General features: G+C 45.4%; 1 protein-coding gene and 1 pseudogene across 3 annotated transcripts in view; one reads left to right on the top strand and one right to left on the bottom strand.

The window, feature by feature from the left end:
- Positions 1-17,407, bottom strand: part of HNF4A (hepatocyte nuclear factor 4 alpha) — an 801,419-nt gene that overhangs the window by 142,241 nt on the left and 641,771 nt on the right. For all 3 annotated transcript variants that reach the window (XM_069651329.1, XM_069651330.1, XM_069651328.1), the window contains one exon: positions 12,472-12,566. In XM_069651329.1, the coding sequence (XP_069507430.1) occupies positions 12,472-12,566 (95 nt within the window). The remainder of the gene's footprint in view (positions 1-12,471; positions 12,567-17,407) is intronic.
- LOC138580633 (large ribosomal subunit protein uL10 pseudogene) lies at positions 2,190-3,198 on the top strand (annotated as a pseudogene).

Genomic DNA, 17,407 nt, shown 5'->3' with positions numbered 1-17,407 from the left:
AGCAATGTATTTGTGATAAACAACGGGTTTTGGTGAGTGCACAACCCGTTGTTTTCCACAAATATTTCCTAACCCAACATGGGTGCCATGGAAATGTAGGGCAGGACCCTGTGCAAAGACCCTCTTCCATTTCCATAGTGTCCATGTGCGGGGAGAAAGGCGAGGAGAGCCGCGGAGGCACCGCAACTGCGGCAGTGGTGGCTGGTATGAATGGGCACAGGGGCAGAGCCCCCCCATGTTTCTGTAGTAGGAGAAAAGAAGTTGCACATGTTCATTTAAATGTACACAAAACTTAAATCTATCTTTCAGTTTCACTCGATACAGCGTTCCACAGCGCCTTCATGTGGTCCTTTGTGGTTATTGCCCAGGCACAGTTATGATTACGTGTAGAGGGGCGTGTCCCGTGATCAGACTGTTTAATCTGTTTCGCGCTTGCACTGTTCTATTAAACAGTCATATGATGGCATGTGGGGCGTAAGCCTTTGCGTAAAGTTTGCAAGGGCACCTGATTGACAGCAATCAGGGGCCTGTTAACTGTTGAGGCACCATTGTTGGGCGGGATATCTAGGTTAGCATGTGTCCCGATTTCCGTTGAGTGTATGGAGTTGAGCTGGACAAAAGAATCGATGTGCAGTTAAGTATAGAACACTATTTGTGTATAATGGATGTGTGCGTGCAAGCGTGAAAAGGTTGTGTCTGGCTGTGTGACTGGGAGTGCAGACTGTGAATATGTATGTTCCTATGTGGCCCGGGTCGTGTGTGTGTTTGTGTGAGAGAGGGAGAGAAACGTGCAGCATGGTAAGTTTATACATAACGGTCACACCTTTTGACTGAAGCAGTGAACCTGTAAACACTATGAGAAAACCCTGTATTATTACGACTAGTCACAATGAAGAATCTATGTGTTAAAAATAAAATATAACGGGATCTTATACAATCGAATATGATTCACAAACACGTGTTCTCTACAGCCACTGAGCTGGCTGCTCCAACTTCATTCCTGTAAAGCAGCTAGGCATCTTTCTCACAAAGCATTCCTGATGACGTCCCACGAGGTGTGAACCCGAATTCTAAAGTACAGAAAATGCCTTCTGTGTCCTTTGTGCTAAAGATGTGCAGGCCCAAAGTTCATTTTAAGCATTTGTAATGGTTGAGAAAGCTGTCACAGTGAGTTAATGCGCCCGCCGCTGTACACCATTGTTTAGTTTCTGTAGTGTTATCATGTCAAATCTGGCAAGTACTTAATTTGGAATAATAAAAGCACTGATCGGCCTAGAATCATCAGAGGTGGAATTTTTCTGAGTGCTCGTGAAAGTCTAGTGCCACCACAAACAAATATTTTATTAATTGTAAAGACTGATTGCTATTATTGAGGTTAAAAAAGGCAAAACACGCAACATGAGGTCAGGTCCTAGCCAGCTAGATGACAGGGAAGTCTGAGAGATTTTTGTGTCCATTTTAAGTTTTGACTATTAGGTGGAGCCACCTGTAAGCTGACACATTTACAGTAGAGTACAGTTAAGAGGCAGTTGGGTTGTTTGGGGGAGCATACCGCATGTGGGGGTTATTTGGTTACAAACATTTTTCTTTCATGCAGTAATATCGAGTTTTGTGCTTTAAAGAGCCAGCAGATATTATTTCTAAGCAGTCTTCTACGAGTTAATGGCTAAATTGCAGCTGTAAATGTTGCTAATGTTGTAATGAAAATGACTTAACCAAGTGTGCCTTGATTTATAAGCACTATGGGCCTGATTCATGGAAGTGTTTTATAATGGTGCAATTCCATAGGAAAACGTTCTGTCATCATGTGTGTTCTTACATGTGTTCCTTGCACTCAAGTCCAATCAAAAACAAGCAGTAGCAAAGAAAAGGTTTTTGTTTGTGTATGGGTATTAGATAGTCACTTGCCAGACACTGACATCATATGCTAAGTTGCACACACCATTTTCAGGCTGTTGGCATCTTATGGCAACGTAGTACCATTATGGCAGTACCTAGCAAATGTTTAGCCCATGCCTTCACAAAAGGAAAACAGATGGCTTTGCCACTGCTTGCTTGATTACTGTCTTTATGTTCCCATGGTTGCAGACAGAGCTTCATTACTTGCCACATCGGGCATTGGACATGCTTTCTTGCAGTGGCATGGCATTTTGTACTGTATGGGAATTATAAGAATCATCTTATACACCTCGTCTTTAAACCCTTTTTGTGGCACTCCTTGGCTGCACCTTCGAGATGCCCAGGGAAGACAGGGCTACGGGGAAGGCCAACTATTTCAGCAAAATCATCCAACTATTGGATGATTTTCCAAAATGCTTAATCGTGGGAGCAGACAATGTTGGCTCCAAGCAAATGCAGCAGATCCGCATGTCCCTGCGGGGAAAGGCTGTGGTGCTTATGTGGAAGAACACCAGGATGAGGAAGGCCATCCGTGGGCACTTGGAGAACAACCCAGCCCTAGAGAAGCTTCTGAATCATATTCGAGGGGACGCTGGTTTTGTGTTCACCAAGGAAGATCTGACAGAAATCAGGGACATGCTGCTGGCCAGTAAGGTGCCTACTTCAGCTCGTGCAGGTGCAACTGCGCCTTGTGATGTGACTGTACCTGCTCAAAACACCGGGCTGGGACCTGAAAGGACGTCTTTCTTCCAGGCTTTGGGTATCACCACCAAAATCTCCAGAGGAACCATTGAAATCTTGAGTGATGTATACAGCTCATCAAGACTGGTGACAAAGTGGGTGCCAGTGAAGCCACACTCCTAAACATGCTGAACATCTCTCCATTTTCCTTCGGGCTAATCATCCAACAAGTGTATGATAATGGCAGCATCTACAATCCTGAAGTGCTGGACATCACTGAAGAAGCCTTGCATGTCCGCTTATTGGAGGGTGTCCGCAATGTTGCAAGTGTCTGCCTGCAGATTGGTTATCCCACCATTGCTTCTGTGCCTCATTCAGACATCAGTGGGTACAAGAGAGTAATGGCTATAGCTTTGGAGACTAACTACAGATTTCTACTGGCAGATAAGGTCCAGGCTTTCTTGACGGACCCCTCTGCTTTTGTGGTTGCTGCTCCTGTCGCTACTGCAGCTGTTAAGGAGGAGAAGAAAGTGGAAGCATCTGAGGAATCAGACGACGATATGGGATTTGGTCTTTTCGATTAATCAGAGTATCTAATGTTGTCTAACGAGTCAAATAAATAAACCTTTGCCTGTCTAGGAAAAAAAAGAATCATCAACATGATGAGTGTTCTCATGTGGGCATAATGACCTACATGGGTACACTTTCAAGGACACTATTAAAACGGAGGCTACTATACTTAGCCCTTTTGAGAATGGCACAGATGAGTGAAAAGTGCAGTGAATGAGAATGCTACAGAGAGGAAGTCATGTGGCTTAGAAGTGTTTGCTCTATACTTTCCATCACTCACTCTTTGGTTTTCCCTGTAATCTTAAATGAGCAACTTTTCCCCAGCATATCAGGAACCTTTAATATCCATCGCCATGGACTACAGGGGATCTAAAGCCAGATTCTGAATGGATGTGTCAACAATATGGCCATGTTTTCTTACAGCGTTATGGCATTCCTTTATTGGCATGATTCCTTTATTGGCACTGTGGGCAAATCCAACGAGAGAATATTCTCAGAGGGGTAGATACAGCATGGTCATATTATTTTATACTATCTTTTCCGGGAATATGGACAAAGCAAACATGAGTATCTTCTTATGTGACAATACTGGAATATATTGGTGCAGCCATCATGGACACATATGGGCAAAGCCAGCATGAATGTTTTTTATACTGGCATATTTTGGGCAAATGTTTCATAAAAATGTATTCGGAAATTCTCTTGTGCACTGTTGGTGACTTGGCATTTATGACATGCTACCCTGAAAAACGAATGAAAGATGTGTAGGTTTTACATATTTTTTTGTACAGAAACTGTGCCATGAAAGGACTATTTTAACCCATTATTCCCCAAAACCCTCATTGGTTGGATTGGGCTCCCTCGCTACGCTTGGTTACTAATGCACATTTATAGAAATACTGACGCCACACCAATCAATAAAATCATCAGCCGCCACTGACCTGCAGGAACTTGAGGTGGGGGCAGAGAAGGGTCAGGAGGGATGAGGAAAGCTGAGTCCCCAACCATCGCCGAGTTCTGAAGGAGTTGCGTGGTGCTCCACCGAGCTCCACTAGCTCTTCCAGGCAGAACTGCTACTACTACTACTACTTTCACCGAACAGTGGCGTGTCTGGGAACACTGCATGTGCAGTAACTGCATATGCAGTGAAGCAGGAAGTGCCGTGCCCGAGAGGTAAGGAGGGGATTTGGGCAGGGGGGTGTGTTTCTGGGGACGGTTTGCATGCGTGTGTGTATACATTTATTCAGATTTAGGAACAGGGAGCAGGTTGGGGGTCCAGAGTTGGCGAGGGTGTCCCCTGCAGAACAAGCGACATGCTGTGGGGGGAGCTGGGAAGAGAGGGAACGGGAGTTGCAGGGGTGTCCTCCTCATTGAGAGCAGCCCAGACAGGTCCTCGCCAAGGGGATGCGATTTTCCTGCAGCGGTGAAACCAGGCCCGGTGAAGTGGGCTTCAGTGAAAGTGGCCTGCAGGGCAATCACATAGAACCCTCCAGACACCCTCTTCTTCCTATCACCTGAGATCTTGATAAGATAAAAAAACCTTCACTTACTTGCTGCTACCTCTCTGCTGCCATCTGAACCACCACCATCTTCTACAGGCTGCCGGGAACCTGCCGGGAACATGCAAAAGGTACTGACATAGGAGCTCTCTTTCTGATGTGCCTTGTGGCCATCTAAATTGTAGTGACCTGTACTAAGCCTTTTCTCAAAAATGAAGTAACCATTAGCACTTCCGACGTCGCACCTGTGTGTTAATGGTTGTAATGGTTGTTGTGGTGGGCTTTCGTGGCTGCTATTGTTCAAAGCTCTCGTTGAAAGCCCTTGTTTCACTCGGGCATATCAGCTTGGCCTAGTAGGCCATTACCAGGTGGGTCCAAATACAGCAGTGACCATTAGCACCGCAATCAGACTTAGCAGGTACTTGTGCATGATCGTGAATCATGGAGGTTTGACTACATTCAAACAACACTGATACGCGTGTCTCACCTTTCCATATTAGGCACAACTCTGCACAGGGCTGGTCAGAGGAATAAAAGCCTACAGAAGAATTGACCACAAAAAGTCTCTTGGGCCTGCCAAGCTAGCTCTTTGTTATTCCCTGAGCTGACGTCAGAGCGAGTAAGTAAGTATTCCTTTTAAAGGAAGACCTACTTTGCTTTTCCATTGAACGTCCTTTGCCTGGACCAAAAGGATGAGTCTGACAAGTGACTGACACTACCCATCACGGCCGACCTTTCAAAGTCACTGGTCGATTGGCCATTCTCCTAATTCGCCTGTAGACCAGTAGGGCTATGTCTCCATGTGTGCTAGAATGTTGACGAGATGTTCGGAAACTGTTGCCTTGGAAATGAGTGTGCTTGAAGGATTCTTTCAAAAGATCCTGCTGATACCTGAATGCATTAAAGAGTGATAAATGCTAATCCGAACCTTGCAAGGAGTAAAGACTTGGCTTACACGTCTGTTGATAAAGGACTCCGCTGGGCTTGATTAGCCGAATGACTAAGCTCGGCTGAAGGCAGAAACTTGCATTCAGCTGCTGTAAACGCTGCTCCCAAGGTCATGCCGAGTGTTATCAGTGGGGGTTGGTTGAGTTCAGTCACGGAATGATGTTTTCTAAATGTTTGTTCAGTATTAGCTGGTCATAGACCTAATGTAGCTTCTATTGAATATTAACAGACACCCGCAACTTGTCTGACACAGCATGGACAGGTCAAAAGAGGATCTAGCAAGGTAACCACTCAAGCCTTCTCTCTTTGTATGAACAATGTATGAATGCATGTACAACGTGTTGCATTATAGGACCTTTGCAAATGTTACTTTGTAAGCATAGCTGCAATGCTTCATAGAAAAAGGCGAATTCTTTCAAATATGAGTAAAATAATAACACGAAAAAATATACTTAGTTTCTGTGAAATGTGGGATTTGCTTCTGTTAGTGACTGTGATATCTCGATCTGATAATAGAGTTATTGGACTTCATTCCACAATCGCTGGCAATGCTAGTGCTACTCTTAAACTGAAAATATCACAGGTGGTAAAATCCGTCCAATCAAAAGAGGAAAACATCAATTCTAAGGCAAAATTGGCGATGTTGATTAACGCAGATGAACATCTGTAAATGTATCACTCTGGTAAATGACATCCACCTATTACAAATGACCACCGCCGGTAGTCCTATACCAGGACATCTTCAAACGGAGGTCAGACCTCCAAAATAATGTTTAAGAGCAGTTCTGAGCTATCTTAAATATTGTCTTAACTGTAAACCAGATCCTTGCTGCAATGATCAGTGAATGCAATGTTCTGTCGGAAAATACTCAAAATATTTTCAGCAGCGACCTTCAGCCTGCCTAAAAATGCGCATGTCTTATGACAGGCAGTGGCGACTATGACTATAGACAAATTAATATATTTGTACCTCTTGCAGTATTTACCTCCAGCAGTGATACCGCCAGAGATAATACAGAGTAGCAATGTTGCTAATGTTGATCATCTAGCAGAGTGGAAATACTGGCAGAGTGTTAATTTAAGACTGGTCCTATTTCTCAAAGAATGGGGCCAGAGGCTTACATTATTTGAATTTCTCTTCAATGCCAGCCCTAAAATATATCAGTGGCATCATGAAACAGGGCATAACGGTAAAATAAGAATAGTCCAGCAAGCAGTCGCTGCACCTCTTTTCTTGCTGCTCTCTCGGCGTTTGCTTGCTGTTAACTAGTAGTCTGTTAAAGCTTCTTATTTTTGTGTCTTCCTATTTTCCTTTATTTATCCTCTCACCCTGGTTTTTCAACCTCTACTTGTCCCCTTTGGCACACCTGATCTCTACCTTCCCCTTTCAGTGTTATGCGGATGACAGTCAGCTTTCCTTCAGGCTCCCCTCATCCTCCTCTCCTCTCTCGCTCATTCCAGATTGTCTATCAGCGATTCAGGATTGGTGCGCCTCCAACGATCTCTGCCTTAATGCCTGCCCCTCCTTTCCCTCTCTCACTCTGGCCACCCTCCTTGGGCCCTCTTCTTACGCCTTCCTGCGGGGCAAAAAACCTCAGTGTCATCTTCGATTCCACTCTCTCTTTCTCTCCTCACATCTCGGACATGGGCACGAAGTCCCACTACCAGGTGCACCTCCTCAAAGGGACTCTTCTCTTTTTCACTTTCCCCCAGAAGCTCACTGTCTCCAGACCCCTGGCTCTCTCTAGGCAGGACTACTGGAACAGTCTCTTTCTCAATCTGCCTTCCTCTACACTCTGCCCTTTGCAACTAATCCAGAACAGGACTGCAAGACTTATCCTTGGCGTGAAACCCAGGGACTGTATCTCTCCAGCTCTGAAATCCCTCCCCTCACTCCCGGTGACTGAAAGGATCAAGTTCAAGACCCTTTGCATTTTCCATAAGGTTTTCTGGGGCCGGGGCCCAGACTACATCCAACGCTCTGTTCCAAAATACCTTCCTTCTCGAGCCCTTTGCTCAACTACCTCCAACTCTCTAAAGGTTGGACGCTTCTCCAGGCCGAGAGTGGGGGGTAGATCTCTCTCATCTGCAGGTGCCTCCCTCTGGAATGGCCACCCTGCCCCTCTCAAACTTGAGCCGGACCACCTGAAGTTCCGCAAGCAGCTCATAACTTTCCTCTTCTCCTCTGTTTTCTCTCCCCCCTCCACTGCTGACCTACCTGTCTAGTGTACTGACTGTTTGCTTGGCTCACTCAGTGTCTCACTGGGTACCAGTCTTTTCTTTAATGATCAGTCACCCTTGCACTGCCTCCGGGCCTACCACGCACTTAGGGGCTGTAACTGTAAACCTACAGTCCCTTGTTCTCCTTGCACTACCCAGAGCCAGGCTGCCCTGACTTCACTTACTCAAAGCATTGCTGCCCTGTTTCCCCTCCCCTCTCCCTTGCACTTCCCCCTCCCTTTCCCCTTGCACATCTCGTTCTCGCACTTGCACGATCAGAATGACACAAGGCCTAGTAAGATTGTTTGACTTGTACTCCCTCTATCTTCCCTCCCTTGTCTTGTCGCGCTTAGAAACACTTGTGTACAGGCGCGTTATAAATGACTTTATATCATATATATCATATTTCTTGATGTCCCCTTTAGGATGTGTTCTTTTTTATGTTATTATTATGGTTATTGTTAGGGTATTTATTGAGCAGTGAAATAGCTTTGGGGGAAGGGGGAAGAAGCGAGTGAGGGAAGCAGAGAAAAAGGGAGCAGGGAGTGGGGAGCTAACAGGTAAGGGCCAGGGTAGTCAACTGGCAGCAAGGGATCTACAAGCAACCAGGCGAGGAGACAGTGGGGAGCAGATCACCGACTCTCAGGTAGGGTGGTGTCAGGTCTGGGCTAAGAAGGTATCTTAAGAGAAAGTCTGTCCACAGAATAGGTGGTGTGCGGTGTACTAGAGGGAACAGAGGATTGGTGTTGGGGTACGAATGAGAGAGCAGGGTTTGGAATCAGATTTGGTTTCTTTTTCTTTCTTAACAAAATCCCTTAGGGGAATGGGTTACTTCCATCCCATTTTTTTAATTTCTTTTTTTTAATGGGGGTCCTCTCCCAACTCCCCGTTTTTTACCCTTTAAAAACCCATTTTTTTTAACCCTTTACCCTTTAAAACATGCATTCGATGCATATTTTTTCGATGCAAATCCCTCAATGGAAAGTAGTTCGATGGAAAGTGCATTAATGGATTCACCAGGTACCGTGAGGCAGCTATGCGGTAGACTGCACTGTTAATGAGAATTCGAAACTGCCTTTCATCCAACTCTCAGACAAAGAAGGTCACAGTTTTATGAGCTTTAGCAATTTTGAGAATATACAATTGATGAAAGAAGAACTATGGAGAAGAACAGAACATTTGAGTACAAGTAAAGATGAAGCGGGAAGTGCAGTGAGAAGAAATAAAAGCACAGAAGCAGGAATAATTATTTGGGAAGCACGGTGAGAAGAAATAAAAGTGCGGAAGCAGGAATCATTATTTAATAACAGCGGGCAGCGCGGTCACGTAAATACAAACAAGAACTTTGAAAGGATAGATGTAGGATCCAGATATTCCTAGAGCAAGCAAGAGAAGTTCAACTTGAACTGCATAGAGACCCTTGATCCTATTGAAGACATTGAGATTGGAATATGAAGCCTTCTAGCAGTCTGAGGAGGCAACTAGGTACGCCATGATGCTGTATGACGAGTAGTGGTAATGTAAAGGCAGATGTTTAGGGTACACTCAAAATAACTTTATCTTTGATTATAGATTCCCAAGCTGTGTCAGAGGCAATCTGAAGACTGGAAATCAGTGAGCTGAGATCTGGCAGTGTGTTTTATTGTCCACTTTCCCTTTCCCCCAGGGGGTGTCTTGTATGCAGCTAGGAATTTGGCATGCTGCAGAGCTTTGTGTTGCGAGTGGCGGCATCAACAGCACAGCTCTACAATGATCAGGCCCACTACGGATGTTGCCTTTTAGATAACAATGTATCCTTTCAATTTGAGTTATTAAGTATAAAGTTGGAAAGTATATCAGCAGATGCTGTTCCAAAAATCCTGATATCAGGAATCAAAACTCCCTGTTTATTCCAAACATCCAATAGTGGGGACTAACATATGCCCTCTTTAAAATGTTCCATGGCGACCTGGGGCCTCACTACAGAAGCTTTCCACTGGTGAAAGTGCCATTTTTCATGGTAGGAGCAATAAGGCAGTTGCCCCTACAGCACGTTTGGTGATCATTCAGCAGTAAATCTGCTGAATTACCACCAAACTCGATTTCAGGTACCGCCACTTGGTCCTGTGTGTTTACCACAGGATAGATAACAAGCGGTGGTAATTCCCCATTTTTGGAGTTCAAAGGACTCGGTGGGGATTTTGGGCGATCTACTGCAGGCAGTTTTTCCACATAGTAAATCCGCTGCTTTTTTTTAGGGAAAGTGGAGGATTTACCTCTAACTTAATTAGTCGATGTGGGAAAACCGGTGGGAATTTGGTTATTGCCCAAAAAGTGGTGATGACAGAATGACCACCACTTTTTTCCCTGCACTGCTGATCTTGTCATGAGGCCCATTCTGTAAATGTTTTGTATAAGGCAATGTTTGCCATAGAGATAACAGGGCACCACAGCAAACACTGTCCTGATACAAAATACATTGAACAAATATACCTTTTCTGCACTAGGCATGTGTTTTCCCTAATGCTAAGAGCATGCACAACTCCACTTGTATTGATGCAAAGGATCTGCAGTGAGACCACTAGTAGCAACCTTTTGTCCCTGCTGTCTCAGCCTTTTATCCTTCCCAGGTAGACGCAAAGGGCCCTATTCTGAAAACATGTATTGGTGTAAGTAATGGGATACGCTAGGGTATTCCCTTCAACTGTGCCAAAATAGTTGCACAAATTCACAAAGGAGCTCTGAATGGATGCCCTTTTTTCACCCCCATGCGAAATTCCACATAGCAGGAGGCATTTCTGTACACTACAAAGCACAAACCCAAATTCATTAATGGAATGAGCTGTTTAATGTGCAGGAAAAAAAACTCATTGACAGGCAATGTGTGCAGCAGGTTCCGGGGTACGCACAGTGCATTAGAATGTCCTTTCTGGCGCTTGCATACATTTCTTTAAGGGTTATGGCCGAAAGCTTGGTCCCGCAGCTTACATTTCTATTGCTTAAGCAGAGATAGAAAGGCTTCTTTCTTTTTATGAGCTTTCACGACGACAAGCCCTTTAATGACCTGTCACTGCAAAATGCGCAGCCAGCACCCATTTCCTTGCTCGGAGCCTATCATACATCAGATCCGGAAGTTCTCTCCCAACAGCCCAGTGTACAGGGGGGCTGGCCAGTACATCCGTTGTGCTGGCACAAAGCCCCCCCCCTGAAAAATGAAGATGTAAAGGTGATTTTGCCAGTTTTTGCACTTTTCTTTTGCACTACGTATTAGTGCAATCATATGTGGTCCGCCCGGGTTGTTTACTGTAAGATAAAATGACCACCTGTGCAATATTCTGGGAATAAGGATAGAGTACAACATTGATGTTCAAATAACAACATGTTATTAGTATCTCAGAACATGCTGGGCCTTGTCATACACCATGTCCCATCTGCCCAGACGTTTGGATAATACATCCAGTGATGTGCAGGTCGATTGTGATTGCAAGAAATGGTCCCACTGCACCTGGGCAGATCCATAAAAAGGACAACCATTTTCCAATCTACTTGGTATTTTTTGCACAGTTGCCTGCTGAGTCTTGGAGCAGAAATGTCTGCACTGGGAAGAGTTGACTCAGCAAAAGGAGGGACACTTTGGGCCTCATTACGGGGTTGCTGGTAAAACTCGCTGGGATATCATACGCGGCGGCGGTAACAGTTAATCCCCATTTCCACCGAGTCCTATAGGACTCAATGGAAACGGGGTCATTGAAGCACCAGCACCGTTGCTAACGGTGCTGGTGTGGTGCCGGTGATTCAGTGAGAGACATGCTAGTAGGGGCCTGAAAACACGGCAGGCCAGGACTGCTGGCGGATCCGTGGCCTCTACCTGCATTCTCGTTGTCTGGCGGTCCGGAAAGGGTGCTGGCACGTTGCTACCGGCTCCCTTATTTCCTGACAGCCATACTTAGAACGAGGGCCTGTGTCCCTCTCTACTGGGTTGAGCGGTGTCTCTTGGACCCTCCCACATGCAAACATTCTTGGTTAGGCTGGTGGGAGCCCCAACAGGAAATTGTGCGGATTTAGACCAGAAAAGGTCTGGTCTTCATATGGGCACTTTTCCAGTTCTCTCTAATGGCACCAACAAGCCCCTGTGCAAGTCCTCCTTTGCTCGCAAGCATCCACCTGCAGTGTCAGCAGAGGCTGGACCCTCCCAGATGGGGCAGGTCCGGATTAGAGCGCCGGGAGTACCCCCAGGGACACCCTTGTAGATTCAGATCAGAAAAAGGCCTGTATGTGTATGACCAATTTTTCCTCTAACGTCTTCTGGCACCCTCAAGCCCCCATGCTAGTATGCCCTTGCTTGCGTGCACTCCACCAGCAGTGTTGATGAAATCTCCCGCCAGTGGATATTTCACACCGACCAGAGCCTGTGCTTCAATCATTGCATTTCTCTAAACAAAGCTCTCTATAGCCCGGCAGTAGGCATGCCATCCGCAAAATGGTAGGTGCCATCCATTTCCTGTAATAAGCCCTAGGATACGTATTAATGGTATCTTCAATTAGCTAGCTTCACCCATCCATTTGAACAGTTTGCCAAATCTACAAGGCAATCAGATGATCTCATGTCAAAGTCATAAAACAACCCCGTTGAACTGGAACTATGACAGTATGGCTGGACAGTGGGTAGCCTCACCTTCTTTCTTCATGCCGGCTCGGAAGCATTTCTTCAGCCTGCAGTATCGACATTGGTTTCTTTTATCTTTATCCACAATGCACTGTCTGTTAAACCTATAAAAATGGGAAAAGAAATATTGGAGAAAACCTCTTGGTGAGACTGACATGGGTGCAAAATAATTAACGACACTCTTTAAGCATACGCATTGATGAATTTATTCATTTTATTGGCAGTTTGTCACCAACGCATGATCAAAAAACAAAAAAGGACTATGAAAGTCAGGAATGAATGTAGGAAATACATATTTGGGTCACTGGAGTATTTATAAAAGCCCCCGAGGACATAATGGGTTTCTAGCAGAAAGATGGAAGAGTGGGGGCAGGTTAGACATTGATAAGCAGAATGTTGGATTGTAGATGAAAAGGAAACATACAAATGCAACATACAAATAAAACAAAAGCAAGAGGAGGAAGAAAGGAGGGTAAAGAAGACATTGAGAGGAAGAAGGGAGGGAAGGGACATACAGGGAAACTGTAGGGTGGGGATGTGCAAGACCATGGATGGATGTAAAAGTGATACGCCAGAGTTCAAAGCAGATCCATTGGACTGAGGCTAAGCAATGCTGCTAGCAGAGCCGAGAGGTGCAGTGATAGAAGCGAGAGGGTCAACAGTAGAAGACCACCAAAATTAGGAGTATCTGTGCGGTGCAAGAGAATATCCAGTAAGATCAAGACAGTTGCCCTAATCAAGACATGATTGGATACATGATCGCAAAAGAATATCTTATTTGTTGAAATGCAATTTAGACCACTACGTTGCAATTGAAAAGAGTACGTGAGATTGTGGGGACGAGAAATAAAAGCGAGGTGGACAATAAGTCAAAAATTGCATGAGGGCAAAGGGAACGAAGAGGACATATAGATTAAATGACAAGTCAGTAAAAGAAAGAAAAGGACTACAATTATTTCAGCTTTGAAGGGATTGGTAGACACGAAGTGGGGGGCATCCAGGACTGGATGATGACCATTCAAAAGGAAAGAGGAGTATGTAGGGTATTACTGAAAGAGAGAAAAGAGAAAACGATTTCAAAATTGTCAATAAACATATGGAGAAGGAAGGAAGCGAGACAAAAGGATCAGACGAAGCGAAGAGCCTTTGAGGAGCCCAAACGTGACTTTGGTAAACGATAGTGCATCATACCTAGGTATCCACATGGCAAAGATTCAGTGAGCACCATACACTGAAAAGAATACACCATCATGTTTGCTATTAAATGACTGGAGCCATGATCCATGATGAACTGGTGCGTATCTCAAATAGGAAATGTAGGATTGATAACTCCCATAAACCACATGCCAGAAGGAACATCTCAGAAACTGCTGAAGTGCTGAATGTGACCCTTGGAGCATGAACATTCAGTGTGACATTCTACTGCAGTCTCTGAGTTTTCATTATTCACAGCGCTCCTACAGATGTGCTTGTTTGATAGCAATCTAGCACTCTTTTTATGGGGAGAGATGTGCCTGAGTTAGATTGACAGCATGTGGAAGCCTGGAAACAGCATATACTGATAATGCGCATGCGTGCAAGAGACAGTGTGATGATTGGTTAGGAGTGTGAGAAGATTGACGGCTGGAGTACTCTGCTGTTTGGGAGACAATTGGCAGAAGGAGTTGGACAGATGAGACTGAAGCAGAAACACCAGGGAAGAAAGAAAGAAAATAAATCAAATTTCGGCATTCATGGGAGGTGTTGTGTCTAGGCCCAAACCTCCTTATAAACAGAGGGTCCAGAGATGCTTTCTGGACCATATATTCAGATTAGACCAGTCTGTATGTTGACAGCAGAGGACTGATAAGAGCTTCTCGGCTGTCTCCTAGGAGGTAGGGGACCTCTTGGAGGTATGATGGCTCTATAATACCAGAGATGGCATGATTGGAGACGACTTACAGACCGAACGTACTGCATGACGGAAATTACATTTGGTTGCTTCTCTCCTCAGCTCACATCCAACACTAAATACTTCGACTTCATCTTCGACAGCTACTTTTTGTTCAAGGCCTATATAATGAAGAAAGTTCACACAACTGATACCAGCTCTCTCTCGCTTGGAAAAATCAAGCCCTTCATCCCCACCACACACTGTTGTCTCGCCCCTGGTCCTTCCCTACTTTTAAGGGGGCAACACTCTCCTCAACACACCCCTGATCTCCTTGTTGGTCCAGGTGAAATCAGCAGCATGCCACAGCCTCTCCCATCATGGGACAGGAGAACAAAAGACCACCTCACACCAACACACAGAGAGCTACAAGGGTTAGCATGGCAGGCCTGTATCACATACAAGGCAAAGGCAAACAGAATGTGATACTACGTAGCTGAAAAACTCACCCGCTGTGTATGCCACGCAGCACCAAAAGCGTTAACATCAGCGCACTAGAATGGAAGAATCTAGAGTCTAGAATCTAAGAGATACTAGAACTCAAGAGCCAGGAACCAGACTGTGTTCTGTTTTGCATCCAGACTCTGGAATTGCACATTGATGCACATCAGATTGGCCCCATCACTTCTGCACGTCAGGAAAGAGAGACCTGCTCTTCAAGAAACACCTTGTCCGCCATTTAGCCATGATAGCACCTATTCCCACTCTCGCCCCTCCTCCTTCCCCAGCTCTTCTGTTTCCTTCTCTCTGTGTATTCTTCCCATGTTTGTACATTGTGCAGCTGCTCATTAACTAGGTGTGTGCTACGTCAATCCCATAAACAGGGTGCTGCCGCTGGGCATGTGCAGCTTCACTTGGCTCCGCAGTCACGAGGCTCCACGCCGTAAGGGGACCACCCCCTCCAAGCCCTTTGTAAGCACAACTCACAGGTTTGCTCTGATCAGGCTCAGCCAACAAGTAAGGGGGCCAACGGGGCCTGGGTGGGAATGGTATAGGTGGATTCCATGCCATTTACACAAAGTAAATTACTTTGTGGTAATTTACTTCATGGAAATTACTTGGGCAGTTTACATCGAAATGTAAGGTTGCCGGAGGTGGAACAAATCCTTACCTCATGGGCGTTAAGAGAGTGGGCTCACAGGCTAAACAGCTTACAGAAGCCCTGCTCCAGTGAAGGCAGTCACCTAATGGTGCACTGGGGAGGTGAATTACAAAGCACCGTAGGGCACGGCCAGCTGGGGCTACACGTGTGACGCCAAACGTTATGAGATACGAAATGAAAGATGGAAATGCCAGGTAACGCTGTCCAAGAAGAAAGCCAGCTCCCATCTTGGAACTGTGTAAAAAGAGTTGGAACTAGGTAAGGAATGTTGAAAAGTGTGGCTGAAACCTACACTAAGTCTGGGAATGCTATGTTTGGTCTGACAAGTAGTAAAATGTTGTTAAGTCCACGTAAAATCCTTGTAGGTCACTGAGCATTTTTTTGGTGAAAGGACACACTGTGCAGTGGCCGCATGGGTGATGCCCTATGGGCATTGTGGTGGGATTACCACAGGCTCTGGCGATGTTAGGTGGCCTGACGGTAGCTTCAAAGGCTGCCCTCACTAGTTTATCTCACAGGTCGTGTCCGCTTCTGAGAGAAAACAGTAATTGAGAATCATTAAAGTTAGTAATGTCTAATGTTGTCCGGTATTTAAGGACAGGTTGTTTCAAGCGTGGGGCAAAACTGGAAAAGGTGGTCACACAGGCACCAATCTAATTATTTGTTTCCTTCTTTTCTGAATGAAATAGTGTTTCCCAGTTGCCAAACCACACTCTCTTGGCCGTTCTTTTAAGTAGATGTAAAAGTTAGCCCCCTTCCAAAAAATGTGTCGATCATGAGATTGGCTTAAAGTGTGTAATCTGTTTTCTTAGTGCAGTTGCGTCACAGACACAAGAACTGGCTGAAAGGAAGGCTATATCAGAGGTGTTGGGTTGGAGTATTTCAATAAAGTATTTCGATCTGTAGGTTTAGTGTACAGATTGGTATGTCATCTTTTGTCGCTGTGTCGGATCGTAAGATTGAGAAAAACTTCATCTTTGCCCCATTGTGCTGTGAAATGCCAATTGGGAATGATGCTGTTCAGCCATCTTGTAAAGTGATGAAAGTCTTCAATACATAAGATGTCCTCGATTACACGTCGCCATAGGCGGATGTTGTGGGTGTATTCATGTGGTGTGAAGATTAATTTCTTTTCAAATGTAGCCTTGAAAAGGATAGCGATGGTGTTTGTACCAGTTTCAACCGCCCAGAGGGTTCCACCATTTACATGTCAGAATGTCATGTACTGCATACATGCAAACATTCTGAGCACCTGGGAGGGAGATTTTGTCAGTCAAAGTGAGAGAAATAAATGTTCCTCATAGGCTTGCACTGGGATGAGAATTATTTTAGGGAGGAGAAGGGAATCATGCATTAATTTTTATCGATCCAGATCCAGAGGCTCCCGCCCAAATTAGGAGGGTTGGCATGCATGCGTACTGCATGGCATTGCAGGCAGCAGTTCAGATTTGTGAGAGACGTCGACTCCTCCTGACTGTTCCCCCCAAGAGCATTTTGCTGCTAGAATGTCATCCCATTGAGCCTCAATCTGGTGGATTTGATTGACCCAACCAGGGCAACAGGACAGCCTGGGACCAGGCAGTTGCTGGGTGGGCAAGGAGCCTCTCCATCGCAGGCCCACTTTCGGTCAAGACAGGAATGGCGCCGAAGTCACTCTGCTCCACTACATTCTGTTAAGAAATAACTATAGCATAGGTTGCCCTCAGCTAGGCCAGGCACGGTTCACATGCGCCCCGCCCTACTCTGAGAGATGGAACTTGCTGCTCAGAATGAGAGTGCATCGCTGGCACATTGACGTGTTGTAAAGATTGTCTTGTACGCGGGGTCGGGGAGGACTAGAGCGAGAAAGGCATTTGGATGACAGTGGCCTGATGTACGCGGCCTAAAAGGGCTGAATGCGGGACACGTATTTT

The sequence above is a fragment of the Ambystoma mexicanum genome, chromosome 3p, assembly GCF_040938575.1.
Source record: "Ambystoma mexicanum isolate Mex_15411 chromosome 3p, UKY_AmexF1_1, whole genome shotgun sequence".
Classification (NCBI taxonomy): Eukaryota; Metazoa; Chordata; class Amphibia; order Caudata; family Ambystomatidae; genus Ambystoma; species Ambystoma mexicanum.
Note: the sequence above shows the minus strand (reverse complement) of the source record. Positions and strands in the feature narration are given on the sequence as shown.